The sequence below is a fragment of the Schistocerca nitens genome, chromosome 1 (genome assembly GCF_023898315.1).
Source record: "Schistocerca nitens isolate TAMUIC-IGC-003100 chromosome 1, iqSchNite1.1, whole genome shotgun sequence".
Classification (NCBI taxonomy): domain Eukaryota; kingdom Metazoa; phylum Arthropoda; class Insecta; order Orthoptera; family Acrididae; genus Schistocerca; species Schistocerca nitens.
In genome coordinates this window covers 748203158-748222761 of record NC_064614.1, presented here as the reverse complement: position 1 = coordinate 748222761, position 19604 = coordinate 748203158, and the positions used below count along the sequence as shown (strand labels likewise).

Here is a 19604-nt window from a genome sequence, read left to right as displayed (position 1 = left end):
ACTCACTTATTGTTGCAGGCTCGAAAACGTCTGATAAAATCAGCGGAATCATCAAGTCAGAGGCATTGTGTTGCAGTCCTGGCGGGTGTACATCGCCCACAACATGATGCATGTCGATCACAAAATCCGGTGCTGGGCCGAAGTCATTGTTCGAATGCTGTGTCGATGTAATACACGTGAAAATAACTGACGCGGAGGTTGCGGACACAGTAAAACGGCGAAAACGGAAGACATTACAACTCGGGGTCACCAGTGAGGGGAGAGTTCGGATTGGTTACACCAAACAACACCCATTTAGCAGTAGTTCATTTATTCACCTAAACACATGCAAGGCTCACAGAGAACTGAACATGGCGGAAAAGCCCAAAGACAATGCTCAGAGTCCAAAGACGATGCTCAGAGTCCAAAGACGAACGCATATCGATGCTGGTGTTGACCTCATCAGCGCCACAAAACCATCTGTTAACCACTCCCCTTACTCCTAGTGTATCTAACTTATGCAACAGTTTCTGGTGGTCAGCAGTATCAAATGCCTTAGATAGGTCTAGGAAAAGGCCAGTGACATAGATTTTCTCATCTAGTGCTTCTAAAACTGTTTTTGTGAATTGTGCTACTGCAGATTCTGTGCCTCTGACAGGCTTTAAACCGTACTGGTCATTGCAGAGGAGGTTGAATTTGCTTAGGTAGCTCATAAGTCTGTTTTTCATTATTACCTCTATCAGTTTGGAAAAGGATGACAGTAGGGTTATTGGTCAGTAGTTCTCAATGTTTTCTACAAAACCTTTCTTGTGAATTGGTAAAATTCTTGCTTGCTTCAGGTAGTCAGGGAAGCAACCAGTTTCGAAGAATTCATTTATGATTTCTGTTAGTAGAGCTTTGATACCATTTATGCATTTTTTTCAGTACAAACATTTGGGATTTCATCTAAACCTGCCAAGTTTTTGTTCTTTAATTGCCTTACAACATTCCACACTTTCTCCTCAGTAATTGGAAGCAATACCATTGGGTTAGCTATATGCTTCTGTGTTGGTTGATTTACACTTTTTGTACATTTTTTTCTGTAACTTTGTTGTAATGCTGCTAAAGTAGGTATTCACATAATTTTTTAATTCTTTCGGGTTACTTGCTAAGTTTTCCTTTTTCTTGATTTGTGTGTTTGTACACCCCTGCTTCACAGTTCCTGTTTCTTGTTTCACTACAGCCCATGTAGCTTTACTTTTGTTATTGACTAAATTTATCAATCTATCATTGGCTGATTTTTTTGTGGCTTTAAGTGCCTTCCTGTAGATCCTTTTGTAGTTTTTATAGTAGTGCAAAAAATCTGGAGCTATTGTCCTTTCTAATGGAGTTTAGGTATTTTACATGTTTGAGCAGATTTTCTAATTTCTTTAGAAATCCATTTGTTTTTGGTGAGTGTTCCAATAGGAATTAATGCTTTTGGGAATGTTTCTTCAAATTTTAGTTTAAACGCAGATGCGAAATTGAAGAATTTCCTATTCACTTCAGTTTCTGTATAAACTTCTTCCCAACTTTCACTTGTTAACTGTAAGGGAAATTCTTGCAAAGCTGATGGAGAGTAGACTCTTTTATATACAAGCAGTTTGGATTCTTTTTCTACACAAGCCTTTACTTTCATTACCTGACATAGATTGTCTGACAGTCCCAGATTTTTAACAGATTTCTGTCTCTACATCTGTAGCTACACATTCAATAGTAGATGATGAATGTGTGGTTATTCTTGCTGGACAGTTGACTAGTGATGACATGCCAAAATTACATAGGATATTCAGAAATGTGTTGCTGGTGTCATCTGTTTTAACTGTGTTTATGTTCATATCATTTATTCTATAACCTATTAACTTTTTTCCATGAATATTTAAATGCATACCATGCCTGGTGAAGCGTTTTCTTTCCAGGAATTGCACATGTAGGAAGTTTGTGTTCCTGTATGCTTTGAATATTTTATGAATTAAATCACAAGACGGCACTTTTTAGCTGATTGCAATAGACTTTGTTTGCACCAACAATTATAACCAAAAGCCAAGGCTCTTGTGTAGTGTTATCACACTGTAAGTTTCTTACAACTTCGTTCATAGGGGCCCCAGGCTTTACGTAACTGGTAGCTCTAAGATTGTGTTCATTTTGCACAGTTTTTGTGAGGTCGCAACTGTGACTGTCTGAGTAAACAACTAACTTGGATTTCAAAAGATACATATTTCTACCATTACTGCCTTTTGGAGCAATGATATTGCTATATTTTCATAGATCAGCAGCATCTATTAGATGGCAATCAGTATCATTAAGGTCTTCCTCATTTGCTTTTCCACCATCTAGAATGGCAAAATTGTTCGGTAGTTTTTTAGGCCTAGGTCTGCTCTACACGTAGGTGCTGTAAATTATCCACAAATTCTACATATTTTATAGCTGCATTTATATCACAGTAAATCTCATGTAACACATTTAGTTCTGGTTCAAAAGAACAGACTGATCTCTAGAAACATATACTAATGAAAACTTCAACAATTCTTAAAAAATACTTTGATGAACTCCTCAACTGCAAGAACCGTAAAGAACAATTACACTTCACAAAGGCAATGCCAAATCCAGATTCAAAACCACCTGCAAGCAAAAAGGTGGAGGATTGTATGAAAAAATTGAAAAACAACAGAGTGCCAGGAGGAGTTAGTGTTATCTCCAAGATCTGAAAACTCAAAGATCAGAAAACCAAAAAGAAAATCATAAAATTCTTACAGAAATATCGATGACAGAGAACATTCCACAAGAATGGAAATGTGCATTGATTCACTCACTCCACAAAAAGGGTGACAACACAGGCCTGATAACATACAAAATTCTCTCCAAGGCATAGCTCAGCAGACTGGAACAACAAGCTGATATGAAGACAGGTGAGTGTAAAGCAGTATTCAGATAATGAAGATCTGTATTGAACAGATTTGGAACCTGTGAACACTCCTGAAGGACAGACAGTCAAAGAACACTGTAGTCAAGTTCATGAAAACTAAGAAGGCCTATGACTCCATACACAGGTAGCCTTTCTTTGACACAATAGAAGAATATAGACAGAAAAACTAGGGCACTCATATGGCAGACATTCAAGAGACACCACATCCAAAATAAAATTTATGGCAGGAATCTCAGAACCATTTGAGATACATACAGATGTCAGACACGGAGATGGTATCTCCTGCTTTTATTCAACATGTTCTTGGAAAAACTGTAGAACAATGGGAAGATAAAATAAAAGGCTTTTGGTTAGGAATAACAAGTGCAAACAAGAAAATCATAAAATGCCTGGCATTTAAAAAATAACCAGGAAATACTCAGCAACAATAGACAAGAAGCACTGGGATACTTAAACAAAGTCTTTGACAAAACAGGTGTACAGACGATATATGGAAAAACACAGTACATGGAAAGAAAGAACAACACAAGAGCCATGAACACATGGTACAGAAAGGTTACCAGCATGTAAGATTTCAAATATTTAGTGGAATATATACAAATAAGAGGATCAAACGAGGCTTCCAACACAGAATGAGCTGATAAACTTCAGAAATCGTATAAACTGACATGGATGCACAACAATGAAAGAAACATTTCAAGGCAGACCAAACTCAGATATTACAATCCAGTTGCACTTCATGCATCAGAAAGGATCACAATCAGAGCATCAGGCATAGGCATACAGAGACAAAAAAAAAAGTAAAATCCCCAGAAATGTTTTTGTAGTGATATATGGATGACGAGACCAACCAAAGAATTACACCAACACACAGACTCGCAGAAACGATCAGAAAATGCCGACTAACATTCTATGGACACATACCTGGAATGAACAACAACAGACTCACAAAGAAGATTTATTATGTGACTTCTGAAATTTTCCCGGCGTATTTCTTCTTCTAATAATTTCCGGGTATGAAGCTCAATTAAAAACCAATTGCTTTCAAGAAATATAAGAAGGCCAATGCATTGGCATTGGCGGGGAAATGACAATTGAAACAGACAGATTCAGAAACAAAATTATAAACATGAAATTTTAAGTAAAAGAAAGGAAGAAAACACGGAAAATATGGACAGAGCAAAGGAAACAGAAACACAGCTGAAGAATGAAAAGATTTTGGGCAAAATGGTGTAATAATAATAATAATAATAATAATAACTAGTGGCAGCAACCAGACACAAAGCATTGGCAGCTTGAAGTCTTCCTATTTCTGCCAGTTCAGAGGTAAAGAATCCAGTAATCAGGTGATTTATGAAGAACAGGTGAAAGTATAGTGCACATATTGTTATGTACTTAGTTTTATATTGAGCTGCAGTTCGTGGGTGAAGCAAGTGTCACTAGAGAAAGGAGTGGTGCAGGGGAAGCATCTTTTGTAACAAGTGTCTACTCTCAATGTGTATAGTTAGCTGTCTTTTGTGAGGAGTTGCAGGTAGCAATTGCTTCACCAGTCTGTAAAAAAAAAGGTTGTTATAACTATTCGGTACCAACTGTCCCAATGACTCATTAGTTCGTGGTTTAAGAAAACACCTACAAACATTAAGTATTATCTATCTTTTTTCATTTTGAAAAATGAAACTGTTCAGAGAAAATTCTTTTTCATTCTCAAGTTTAGTTAGGTACTAACATCAATATGTTGATAACGGCGGAGGGCCGGAGGGTGGTTGAGGGTTTACTATCCTAATATCTAATTGAACTCAGGGATAAGGCTCTTAGAAGGTTGGTAACCACTCACCTAAGGAGAACTGAGGTGGGTAACCTAGCAAGCTACAGGAAATGGACAAAAAGCAGACCCAGATAATTAAGAACAATATATTTGAATATAAATGCAGATATTCTCATTGCTCTTGAAATAAAGTTAAGTGAACATATCTTGCACCAGGGCTAAATTTTAAAAAAAATGTTTGATAGGCACATTGCTGCTTCTTGAGTAAAACAAGAGTTATTAGGCTGCTCTCCTTCAAAGCACAAAAAAGTATTCTGCAGGTGAATCAATCTGGGCTTTGGAAATCGCCATACTGATAACTTGTACATCCTTTGTCAGTAGGGTTAAAGTCACCTCAAGATTTGGAATTAAAATCACCTCAAGATTGGTAATTAAAGAATAATATAAGAATAGATTATAGGCTGCACAAAGTAAAGGCAAAAAGATTTTTCATCATTTTAAATGAAAATAGAAACATTACTGTGACAGTTCGACGTAATTATCAGTAGACTAGACCCTTATCCAAACTGTCTGTTGAAGAAGTATTTTTACTCCAGGCAGGTCTGATTGTATAACTGTATGATCTTAAAATATTCTCAAAAGAAAGCACACAAAGTAGTTAAATATGCAAGGCTTGAGTCTGACTCAGGACAGGTGGGGATAGCACAGTTGAGCCAAAGGACGTGGGAGGGGGGGTTGGTCAAATGAAATTGCATGTGCTGTGAGAGACTGTTTAGATTCTTTAGAGCAATATCTATTGAAAGAAGGTGCAGAAAATCTTAGTCTCAGATTATTTTCTGATTCTTGTGGCTCCAAAAACAAAAACTCCACACTGATAGCTATTTGACTCCTGACTGGAGTTTTGGTGTTATTGAAAAAGACCTAAGACAATATGAAATAAACCTTCTGGCCTCAGAATTTATGACTTTTGGGACTGGTATATTAACAATAAGAAATCAGTCTCCAAACATATAATGAAAGTGAAATTGCCTTTTAAGATATCTGAGGCAGCAGTACTGCATTATTTAAGATGACCTAAAACCAGGGTACAATGCCTTTTTCAAAGTACTTACTTTGGATCACTGGTTCTGTTGAGGTGTTGAAACCTGGAAAGAGAAGTGCTGCAGTAATTTTTAAAGCATTTTGACTTCATCACTGAATCACATAAGTAGAAACGAAGATAGTGAAGTGAAGAAGTTGATGTTATATATTTTAAAATGATCCTTTTAAAGTAAATAGTCTGTTCAAAAGTTCCACAAGGGAATGCTAATGATAATGAGACTGAAGACAAAATTCTGTGTTATGAAGAACCTTTACATTAAATGGGACTGTGTTTCAGTATTGTTTTAGATGTCATACAGCTGTAAATCTTGGCACTGTATTAAAATATATGTTATTACTTTAGCTGTCATTTAAACATGCAATTATGAGTTTCATAATAGGTTTAAAATGTGAGAAACATATTTTGTTACTGTTGAAGCTTCTGTTCATGTGTTAACTTGGAAGTAAAATATAAATTTACTAATACATGGTTAACCTCTTATTTTTATATTACATAGAAAATATAACATGCTTAATAGCCCACTGAATTTAAATGCTTAGAATCTTTGTTATAACACAAAGATTATAAAATAAAGAAGAAACATGCATGAAAAAGTAGATATGTGGACTTCTGTAAAAATTTGTAATTTGTAACTGTTTTCCTGAATAAAGGCTGTTATTGATGAACTCGTTACTCCTCCATCCATCCCTACCTACATGGATGACCAGTACTATATTTATGACATTTTTTGAATCATTTATATTGAGTACAATTAAAAAAAATAGCTCTCCTGTAAAATTTTGTAAATGGAGTTTGCTGAATTTTATTAAAATAGTTCTCAATTACTGAACAGCATTCTATGTGTGCATGATAAGTAACCATCTGTCCACTAGCTTGAAGGCCACCACCAAACTGTGGTAAACCACAAACTTGAGAGTCCAATTGCTGAACATACTGCACACCACAGTATTAATGAATTCAGCAACTGCTTCACTACAAGAGCCATTTGAATATTCCCTTCCAGCACAAGTTTCTCTATATTACATAGGTGGGCATTCTCTCTACTGTATGTCCTGTGCTCTCACAATCACCCTGGCCTAGAACTCCGCTAACTTGTTTCTCACTTCCTGACCTGACCTTTTCCCTTCTTTCTTTTGTTCACACCATTCCTTCTCCATCCAGATCATGTACTGCCTTCTCCCATTGCTCTTCTCCCCCATCCCACCTCCCAATTAGTCTCTCTATCCATCTCTCTCTCTCTCTCTCTCTCTCTCTCTCTCTCTCTCTCTCTCTCTCTCATTGTTTGCTGTCATTCTGCCCTTTTTTTCCAGCCCTCTCCCTTATTCTCTCCCCTCCCTGTCTTTGTCTTCACCACCACCTTTCTCTTCTTTCCTCTCATCTCGCCCACCCCTTCTCCCTGTCTCTATCCCTTAAATGCTCTACCTGTGGACTCCTTTCACAGAGCCATCTGGCAGAGACCTGCCTCACACTACCCTATATCCCTTCTCCTTGCCTTTTGCGTCCTTTTCTACCCCGTTCCTACCTCCATTGCCCCAGGCAAAGACTTTCAGTAATTAATATTTAATAATCAGTCTTGTTGCTACTGCAAGGATTTAAGTTTGGGTGTCAACTGCTCTCCACTACATGTTTCTATGTGCCACCCACCAATCCTCTATAGGTAAGTGTTTGCCTTTCCCTTATTTTATATATTTTTCCATCCAGGAATTTCCATTATTGTTTTAAAATGGAATATTTCATAGTATAGCAAATGCAGAGAGATGTAAAATACTGTTGCAGTTTTGTGATGAAGATATTTCAAGACTGTATAAAATCTATTCTGTATCAAGTAAAATGTCAGATTTTTCCAATATAAATTCATTTCATACACCAAAGCAATATATTCTGCTTCACTGTTCCTATGTGATATTCATCGCTCTTCCACAAAGTGGTACTGCAATGGCTAGTATGAATGTATACAGTTGGAATTTACCATTACGGTGTGCCTCTTCTTTATAAAATGCACTGTCAGTGACGTCTAAAGTATATGACTCATCCCTATAGAGTGATGCACAGATTTCAATTCACCTGGAAAGCCCTTTAACAGTTCCATATTCACATCAGATTCCATGTATGATGGGAGACTGACAGATGTAGTCACTGATGAGTATCTAAAGGTGGTATATTTTGGCCTCTTTCAGTCAAACATTTCCTATGGCATATTGTTATGGGGACATTCTTGCTTTGTCAGTGAAATTCTGAAAATTCAAAAAAAAGTAATCAGAATAATGAGCAAAGTTAAGCCCAAGGAACACTGCCGCCCCCTCTTTATCAAGCACATGATATTAACTGTTGTGAATCTATACATCTGCACAGCACTGCTTTATGTCAAAAGCAACTTAAATGAGTTCGAGATGAGAGAGAACATACATCCCCACAACACCAGAGGCAAACTGGACTTCGACATACCAAGACACAGACTCACAAAGACTGCAAACTCACACAAAATAATGAGTTTAAAACTCTTCAACAAACTTCCAGCATCTGCTCGGTCACTGACCAGTAATATTTTCAAACGTAAGGTTTATGACTGGTTACTCAAACACCCATTTTATAAGATAACAGAATATTTTGAAGTAATCATTGATATTAGTATATAAGAATATTCCTAAAAGAAAAGGAATTAAATTGTAAAAACTTTACTGTAAAGTTATTGTTAATTGTGTATTTAATGTTCAGACCTATTCCGATGTAAGTGGTCAATGGTGAATAAACTGAATACTGAATATGATGTATGAATGTCCAAATCTCTTGTTGTATTTTTATAATCTGTCATGAAACAGATAGTCAAAAACCATTCCAGTTCCATGATTTAGTAATTACCCATCATAAAAGACAATATACTGCAGAAAAAGCTTTTTTATAAACTGGTTATCTACTTGTAGAGCATTTCTCAGCTAGCTGCTGAATTCTCAAGCAAAGGAGTCTCACTTAAATTCTCATCATTTTAGTTGATATTTGGAGCATATTTATTGTCTTCTCAAGTCAATTGCAGGGTTTTGGCAGTGACAAGAAGAACATTAATAGAAGGCGGTTGCAGTGCATCCATGCAGCCTGTAACTATTTGTCAAATTTTGTGGTACAGGGTCAGCAGCCAAATAACAACAGAGGCAACTGTTGTCAAAATATGGCAGAAGCAAGGTGGCGCATTGGTTAGACACTGGACTCGCATTCGGGAGGACGACGGTTCAATCCCGCGTCCGGCCATCCTGATTTAGGTTTTCCGTGATTTCCCTAAATCACTCCAGACAAATGCCGGGATGGTTCCTCTGAAAGGGCACGGCCGACTTCCTTCCCCATCCTTCCCTAATCCGATGAGACCGATGACCACGCTGTCTGGTCTCCTTCCCCAAACAACCAACCAACCTATGGCAGGATTAACATGTGATAAAGAGTGATGCATACCATTTTATCAGCATTTTACCAACTTCCTTTAATTTCACTGCTTCTTCACTTTTTTGCAATATGTGTTTGAGGTTCACAGACTAAGTAAGTTTCTAGTAGGCATACAAACCAAATTGTCTGACAACTTGTTTGAGTGGGACACATAATGGATCCTATAACATCATTCTTGGTTCTTGCCATCTATATCACGCGTATATACACTATATGTTGTGGGTCTGGCTGATGATATTTCTAAGGAATTTCTATACATCAAATTGTGAAACATCTTCATGGCAAGAAATCTGAAGTTAGTATACAGTTAGGCATTTTCTTGTAACTTAGAAATTTAGAAGCATGTATTGTGTATTTCAACGTATGCATCATTGTATTTGTCTGATACTTTGATTTGTGCTGTGTCTCACTTATACCTAGGACCATTAGTGATAATGTTGTATTTGATGCAATATTACTGTCTTTTGATATCTTTAGGTGTAGCCCATGCTGATGATGTTGGATATATTCTTAATACGTCATACATACCAAGATTTGAAAATCAAGAAGAAAAAGACATGTCAAATTTCTTACTTGATATGTGGATCAACTTTATGAGAAATGGGTAAGTAGCCACATTTATTTGGCATATAATATTAGAAGCAAAAGAGTGTGGATTACAGGATGAAAAATTAAATTAGGCTTCAATTTCAAATAATTTTAATTCTAAACTTATCATTTTTATTGTGCCTGTCACTGACAGAAAAATACTCACAGGATATCGTGTTCCCAAACTCAGATTTTCTCATCAATATGGTGTGCTACTCCTAAGAGTGCATTATTTTACTATGCTAGTTTGTGAAAGCAGACCAACATTCCACTACAGCAAAAATGTGACTGACAGCAATGTCAAATATGGTAGTTATTTCCATGTTAATTTTACATGAACTTGTGTACTATAAACATTATCATTTGTAGATTATTATAAATCATAGTACAATAGCAGCAACACATACTACAAGCATTCCATTTGGTTGTTTCATATCTCATGCAGGCAGTGTGCTCATATTATACAGTCACGAAAGATGTGCCCATTGCTGAAATGTTGAATGTAAGGCTGAACATTTTGCTGGAGGATCCTCTCCAAATATTGCTCATATCTACAAATAATTCTTGATGATAAAGAGAGGTGTACATGGCAAGCCTGCATTCTTTTTGTGATGAAAGCTGAACACTATTAAGCCAGGTAATATTCCAGGTGCTCCTCTTCACCTACATTCTTCAAGCAGAATGGAGGTTGAGGGGTGGGGGGAGAGAGGGGTTGTACTGTTGTTTGGATGGTTAGAAGTCAAATTGATGATGTGGAAAGTGGAAATCGCTGCATACTGTCTGCGCCCCATCTCCATTCATACTGCATCCAATTATTTCCATAATGTCAGGATGCAGTGCTGTTACATTCTACTTGAGTTACCTATGAGCCTTAATTTGTAGGCAGGTGTCATCTGCTAGTGTTGCTGACAGCAGACAATTGATATGAGGTGGATCTTCAATGTTTTGCGTCATGACACTGGCTGATTGTCCTCATGTGGTAGCGGTTTGCCTACTTTGTTTCTTCATTGATCGTTTGTTGTCCTCAGTGTTGATGTACTAGCTGAAAAATAGGGTTAGATGTCTACTGCAAATGATGTAGCCAACAGATGCACGGTTGTGTTTCACGGTCTTTTACTTTCACTTTTTCACCCCCCTCCCCCCCCCCCCCCCCAATAATACGTAGTTATTTGGCCAGTGCACTGTTTTTTAACTTTCCATAAGCCACGTTAATAGTTTGCAGGCGAACATCCATGTACTGCAACAAGAGTTTCCTGTTGAACATCAACGAGCAGTAAAAACCTAAACACAAAGTTCACAGTTCTTGAAGAATAGAAAGGTATGTATGGAACAGACACTATCATTGTTTTAACACATGGCCTAATTGTGTTACACTTATTTCACGGCTGCATTGTTGTTGATCTAACCAACACAGGTTCCTCGTCTGAAACTCGGCCATGAACTGACTGCCTCGTGACCAAAAATTGGGCCCTTATATATCCTCAAAATAATAGGGGCCAAAACTACACAGTGTAGAAGTTAAATTTACAGAAATTACAATTAAGACTTAACTTGTTAAATTAACTGCATACATCAAAAAATTCGATCTTTTTAACCATTTCTTTTACTACAATAGTTAGGCTGAATTATTTGTTTAAATCATGAAATTAACAAATATAAGTACACAAACAATACTTTGGATAAAACTGTTAATTACTTTGGAATTAATGAAGGGCTGGTTTTGCTAACATGTTTTCGACTAGAGCCAAACGGATACTTTAAGATTATTAGCATTTTGTCTTCCAAATGTTTATAATTAGTGAAGAATTTATATTTGTTTGTATGTCAACAATAGAATTTAAGTTACCAAACAATTACTGATTTTGCCTTATATTGAAAGATACTAACTAGTAATAGTCAAAATAAATCAGAAAATCAATTACATACAGAAAACTAAGCACAAAATTATATCTGGTGTTATATTCTTTAAAACTGAGGGCCAACCTTTCTCTTTTATGAAAATGCAGATTCTATTCATGTATGTTGATGGCAAACAGATAAAATTGAAAAAATAAATTTTAAGGAGGCAGATAGCAAAACAAGAGGGGAAGTAAAACTATCCCAGCTTGCTTTGTCACATCACCCCCTCATTGGATTGACCAGATAGATATTGCAAATAGCTAGCTGGACAATTCAATGACCACAAGTGATCCTAGAAATTGGGTTTAAAATCTACACACAAACAAATATTACATAAGAAATCTTACTAAAACTACAGTACATATGTTTTTTCACATTTATACTAAATTGAACTAGCCATACAAAAATCCCCATACTAAATAATTAAATACAGTGTATTTATTGTACAATACAAGTTATACTTTTAACAAAAATTTTGCATCTTCATCATAAGTGGTGTCCTTTTTGGGTAAGCGAAGATTGCATTTAAAGATACATATCATTTGATACAAGTCCTGTCTTGCTTCAAATAATAAATCCTCGTGGGTTGCAATAGAGGGAAAATTTCACTTGCTCTATGTTTCATATGTTTCACAAACACTTTCACACTTAATGAGATTTTATGCCCTTTCTCACTAAGCTGTCTGCACCTTCAACAGGTCCAAGTGCCAGTTAGTAAGGAAATGCACTGCTATCAGTTCCCTTGAAGGTGGTTCTTCTCCGCCACAGTACATGAAAAAAATTAAACAAACTATCCTACTTTGGTATGCTTATTTTTCTTCTAACTTAAGTCTAAGGAAAAAATGTTTAACACTAATGGCAAATGATACTCATTACATGATAAACAGATACATTACATAGTTCTAATAACATTACATACATACATTAATCCTTGTTCCATAGATCATGAATATGACATTTTGTAATGTTGTGTCACTTTAACATAAATTTTCTTTATCAATTAATCAATTAATTTTATTTATTTATTTTTACAGTCACTAGTTCATATCTAAGAATTCATCTATTGAGTAGAAGGAGCTGTCTTTCAGAAATTCTTTTAATTTGCTTTTAAATGTTGGTCGGCTATCTGTCAGACTTTTAATACTATTTGGTAAATGACCAAAGATTTTTGTGGCAGCATAATTTACCGCTTTCTATGCCAAAGTGAGATTTAATCCATAATAGTGAATATCATCCTTTCTTCTAGAGTTGTAGCTATGCATTTTGCTGTTATTTTTTAATTGGGATGTGTTATTAATGACAAATTTCATTAGTGAATATATGTATTGTGAAGGTACTGTGAATATCCCAAGTTCCTTAAATAATGGTCTGCAAGGTGATCTTTGTTGGGCTCCAGCTATTATTCTGATTACACGCTTTTGTGCAATGAAAACTTTCTCTCTTAATGATGAATTGTCCCCAAGATATGATGCCATTTGAAAACAGTGAATGAAAATAGGCGTAGTAGGCTAATTTACTGATATGTTTATCACCAAAATTTGCAATAACCCTAATAGCATAAGTAGCTGAGCGTAATCATTTCAGCAGATCATCAATGTGTTTCTTCCAATTCAATTTCTCATCAATGCACACATCCAGTAATTTTGAGTTTTCTGCCTTAGCAACAGACTTCCGTTCATAGTCTATATTTATCAATTGTGTTATGCCATTTACTGTACAGAATTGTATAAACTGTGTTTTCTCAAAATTTAGTGAGAGTCCATTTGCAGAGAACATCTTAATAATTTTCTGAAAGACATTATTTGCAATTTCCTCAGCTGATTATTGCTTCTTGGGTGTGATTACTATACTTGTGTCATCAGCAAAAAGGACTAGCTTTTGCATCATCATGAATATAGAGAGGCAAGTCGTTAATATATATTAAGAACAATAAGGGGCCCAAGACAACCCTGTGGGACACCATTCTTGATACCTTCCCAATTGGAGGGCTTTGCTGATTTTTGCAGACTATCTGTACTGTTAATTTCAACCTTCTGCATTATTCCAGTTAAGTATGTATTAAACCATTTGTCCACTGTCCCACTCATACCACAATACAAAAGCTTATCTAGACGAATTTCATGATTCACACAATCAAAAGCATTTGAGAGATCATAAAATATCCCAATGGGTGATGTTCAGTTATTCAGTGCATTTAATATTTGATCAGTGAAAGCATGTATAGCATTTTCTATTAAAAAGCCTTTCTGAAAACCAAATTGACATTTTGTTAGTACTTCATTTTTACAAACACGTGATGCTACTCTTGAATACATTACTTTTTCAAGAATTTTGGATAAAGCTGTCAGAAGTGGGATTGGGTGGTAGTTTTTAGCAACAGATCTATGCCCTTTTTTATGCAATGGTTTAACAATAATGTATTTCAGTCTATCTGGAAAAATGCCCTGTTTCAGTGAGCTACTACATATGTGGCTGAGAATCCTACTGATTTGTTGGGAACATACTTTAAGTACTCTGTTGGCAATGCCATCAATTCCATATGAGCTTTTACTTTAGAGTGAATTTATTATTTTCCTAATTTCAGTAGGAGAGGCAAGTTGAATGTCAATTTTATTAAATTCCATAGGTACAGCCTCTTCCATATACTGCCTTACATTTTCTAAAGATTAGCTGGATCCTATTTTCTCTACAACACTTAAAAATGATTATTAAAAATTACAGTAATTAGCACTAAAATTCACTGTAGTATGAAAGGTGTGGACTTGTACAAATTTAAAATCAATTACACATTCACACTACAAAACATTACTCTAAATCATAACTGTCTGAAACTGGTTAAACTTGAAAGACTTTTGTTTCTTTCCCACTTGCAATATATCACCTAAAGTATGTACATTACCTGTACTAAAACTCAAGATGTGCAGTAGTATAGCTTTACTACTCATTACGTTATGAAAAAAAATTAGTCCCCCTCACATAACTTAATTACTATTCAAATCAAAATTAAAGGGATGGAAGTTGTACCAAATTATTGCCCTATTTCTCCACTCTGAGTACTACTCTCATTCAAACAGAAAATTAAATTCTCACAAAATGCTACCATTTAGTTTACCTGTCAGAATATTCACATCAGTCTAGCACCACAGTTGTCAATTAATCAGCAAAATAACTTCTTTTCATTCCAGTACTACCGCTTTAAGCTCATAATTCCTCAGAACACCAACAGAAGTTTTCAGACAACTTATAGATCCAATGATGCAGCATTATATGACTTGTAAATATTGTTCTTTCTGTTAAGCTCTCATTCCCAGCTGGAGTGTCATGAATTGTATTATATAAACAGTACCCAAGGTTGCCTAGTTCAAAATTTGATCATCAAGATAGTTACACTACATTTGTTTCTATATAGTTACCTTTTTACTCAAGCATGTCTGTCAGCTCCATTATTTTACTTACATTTCTTATCTTGTTAACTAGTGGAGTGCATTCTCAAAAAATATCCCTACTGCAGAGACAGGCTCCCTAACCATTAAGATCCTAACATTATTCATTGCTTTATTATTCCATTATTGTTTCATTATCTAATAAATAAACACCTGCTCTGCTTACCTAATGCAGAATTGATTCTACTGGAAAACACTCCACAGTAACAGATCCTTACGCTAAGGCAAACTTAACTCTCATTACCGATCAGACGAAATCATCACTTAGACAAACTATTATTTCACTGTATTCCAGCTGAAGGGCGATGCTAATACATTCCACACACATTACTCTAGGCAAATACGTTTAAAAGTTGTAATTCCTTAATGTCAGAAAAGACTGTACCATGACACACTTCTATAGGTAGATAGTTATCTCCATATACTGATTGCACTGAACCAAACACTCCTATTATACCCCAATTAATATTAAGATCTGGTATCCGAGATGGTTTATATTACACATTGTCTCTGCTGCGGCACAAAATGAGCTGATTACTTCAGATGTTAATTATCCTCCACATGTGCTGACACCTTTCATTTTCAGTTTACCTTACCTCTTTGTTTGATAGGAGAAGAGTTTGACTGCCTCAGGAAACCTGAAAAATGAGGCAGACAGCTGGGGTAAGCATTATCGCCACATAATGAATCCAACACAGAGTGTTGAACCCCCTGCTTACTAACTGCACAAGGAATTATTCCCAAATATTACAGCACTACTGAGATTTTGAATTGCCAATAAATTACACTCCAACAGCTGTCCTGCCAATTCTACAGTTAATAGTACCTCTAGTTTCACACTCTTTGATAGCTTACCAGTAGCACCAATATTTTTTTCCCCATAAACATGCCTCACTACTATAATCTCTGTGTTCTCAATAGATTCAAAAATGCCTGTGAAATGCCATTCAAATTACTACCACTATCCAGTAAACACTTAACATGTATACATTGTGCACTTGCTGTTATTACAGGTTGATACACTTCATTTTTACTAACCATGTGATCATCTTCACACAGCAAATCCTCATTAATCCTTTCCCTGGAAAAACTATCAACCTGCTTATCAAAATTATAATCAGACACAGTCAAATGACAGATAGCATGGTCTTCTTCCTCATTAGCACTCTCAAACTCTAACTCTTCATTAGGCCTAATATTATCATCCTTTATTCTTTCCTTACTTAACACATTGCCATCATTATCAATTGTAAATTCAAAAACCTCATCCTTATCACTACTGGATTTGTCACTGTTATCATCATTACAGCTGCTGTCAGATTCAGACCCACTTTAACTATGATTTAGATTTTGTACCTCTTCCATCTTTTCCTCTATTTCAGCCAATTTTGAATCAACAGTTTTATTCACTTTTACCAGTGTTTCTCCTACCACTACTGCACACTTGGTTTCTACCTCAGTTTCTGAATCATTTTTAATCTGATTGATTTGGTTCTCAAGTTTAACCCCATTTTCAGCACATTGCTTCTTGGAAACCTCCACCTTCCTACTATTGTCATCACAAAGTTTCTCTCTCTCTTCTACACATTTACTACTCAATGTTAATTTCCCATTAGTATTATGTACTACTTTCTTTGTACTCTTTCCCAACCTATTAGTGTCTTCTTTCAAACTATTGGTATTACTCAAAATTTGCCTTAACATTGCTTCTACTCTTCCGTTTGCCATAAACTTTTGCCCTTGCTGATTTTTGCTACTAGATTCCTCCTCCTTAACCTTAACGATCTCACCCACTACAGTATTTTTTGTCCATTTTGCTCTTTACAATAGGACCTTCGTCCACATCCTTCAAAGTTACATTCATGTCTGGTTTATAACTACAATCGTCTACAGAACCATTCCCACTTAGGTCTTTCTGTTTACTTAAAAACTTAACCTCTACAGCTTTGTTCTCAGTCACACTGTCTTTTTTGTTACAGTCAATCATTATGAATCACTTCATACAAATCAGCTTTTGCTATGAAATTACATTATTCTCATTCAATCTTCTTCTGCTGCTGCTGCTGCGGTTGTGGTCCATCATCTTCACGGCTGCGGTGAGTTGTAATTCTCTTGGCAAGGCATCTTGTTTACCTCCAGTCAGTTATGTCCATCTGTGTGTTGATTGGCTGCTCTTGTACTCAATGGCTGCTTTCATAGAACCCGCTCGCTGATTGGCTGCTGCACTTTCTTTGTTATGAAAACCCAGCACTGATTGGCTGTATCATCTCTTCCATTTAAATCCCTGTAAACCACTTGAGTTCACACTTCACTGTCAAAGTTATTATTCTAGTTTAGTGTGCCCACATACAATATTCCTCATGTCGGGGCACCATATGTAGTGGTTCACCTACTTTGTTTCTTCTTTGGTCGTTTGTTGTCCTTGGTGTCGATCTACTGGCTGAAAAAATAAGGTTTAGATGTGCAACTACTGTCTATTGCAACTATTGAACATCTACAAGCAGTAGAAACCTAACCACCAAGTTCACAATTCTTGAAGAATAGAAAGGTACGTATGGAGCAGACACTATCATTGTTTTAAACCATGGCCTAATACTGTTACACTTATTTCACGGATGCATTGTTGTTGATCTAACCAACACAGGTTCCTCGTCTGAAACTCGGCCATGGACTGACTGTCTCATGACCAAAATTCTTAAATTAACTGCATACATTGAAAAATTTGTTCTTTTTAACAGTTTCTTCTACTACAAGAATTAGGTCGAATTATGTGTTTAAATCATGAAATTAACAAATACAAGTACACAAACAATACTTTGAATAAACCTGTTAATTACTTTGGAATTAATGAAGGGCTGATTTTGCTAACATGTTTTCGACTAGAGCCAAATAGATAAGATTACTAGCATTTTGTTTCCAAACATTTATAATTAGTGCAGAATTTATAGTTGTTTGTATGTCAACAATAGAATTTAAGTTACCAAACAATTATTGATTTTGCCCTATACTGAAAGATACTAACTAGTAATAGTCAAAATAAATTAGAAAATCAATTACATACATAAAACTAAGCACAAAATTAGATCTGGTGTTATACTCTTTAAAACTCAGGACCGACGTTTCTCTTCTATGAAAATGCAGATTCTATTCACGTATGTTAATGGTCATCAGTTAAAATTGGAAAAATAAATTTTAAGGAGGCAGATAGCAAAACAAGAGGGGAAGTAAAAATATCCCAGCTTGTTTCATCACAAAGTTATCATTGTGGTGTATGCCAGTGTGGTGGACTACTTTCTGTTGTTGCCATAAAGGGTCAACATGCACAAAGTCTAAGCTTAAAATGATTTTTCAAGGCATGTTAACAGATTGTATGGTGTGCAGAAGTGCCTTGTCCCATTCACAACTAGGGACATGGCATGCTCAACTGAAATGTACTGTTGACACAGGTTTAGTTTCATACCTATTACACAGTTATCAGTACCCAATGATTTCATGTGGTCAGAAGAGAATTGAGAAAGAGGTTTTTGATCAAAAATACACCAACTGCTTAGCCTTGAGGACAGCACACACTTTTTGTGACTAGTTTGGGTGAATCAAGAACACTATCAAGTCAGCACAATTTTTTATACTGATAAAGGACACTAACAAGTTTTTAATACTTATATTGAATCAACATTGTACCTAGAGCTTTTCAGTGCCAAATTATCTTTTAGATTTCCTTATAAGTAGCATTGACAAAACTTATATCTGTAAGTGGTGTATAATATTCCTGTATAAGTAAATCTATTGGGTCTGCTTCTAGTGGTCCAGTTTTAGTCTACTTGTTTTTTGCTACAGTTAAGAATTCATTACATTTAGTGGCCCATGACTTGAATCTTTCTTATACCTACATAGTCACAGTCATCAGCAAAAACCAAAACAGGTCTTTAAACTGTGTGTTGTGTCATTGGACATTAGTGTCTGGAGTGGTACATTCATAGTGCTTTTCATTAGTCTTTGTCTTTTCATATTATGTTAGTTATCTTAACTACAAGTACAGCATACTGCTTTGACTCTGAACAGACACTAAATGATTCAGTGCATTACATGTCATGCCATCACAATGTGTATATCTACATCCACATCGGTATATCAGTATGGAAAGGTTAGATTGCTTCTCACCACATAGAGATCCACCCCCAGTAGCTGAGTGGTCAGCACGACAGAATGTCAATCCTAAGGGCCCGGGTTCGATTCCTGGCTGGGTCGGTGATTTTCTCCGCTCAGTGACTGAGTGTTGTGTTGCCCTAATCATCGTCATTTCATTCCCGTCGATGCACAAGTCACTGAAGTGGCATCAAATCGAAAGACCTGCACCTGGCAAATGGTCCACCCAACGGTAGGCCCTTTGTCACATGATGATGACCACACAGAGGAAGTGTTGAGTCACAGACAGGCACAGTAAAAAAGGAA

At 36.0% G+C, this 19604-nt stretch overlaps 1 protein-coding gene across 1 annotated transcript in view; it reads left to right on the top strand.

Annotated features, from left to right (window-relative positions):
• LOC126198430 (venom carboxylesterase-6-like) overlaps positions 1 to 19604 on the top strand; it is a 79833-nt gene that overhangs the window by 46708 nt on the left and 13521 nt on the right. The window contains exon 5 of the mRNA XM_049934781.1: positions 9700 to 9826. Within this exon, the coding sequence (XP_049790738.1) occupies positions 9700 to 9826 (127 nt within the window). The remainder of the gene's footprint in view (positions 1 to 9699; positions 9827 to 19604) is intronic.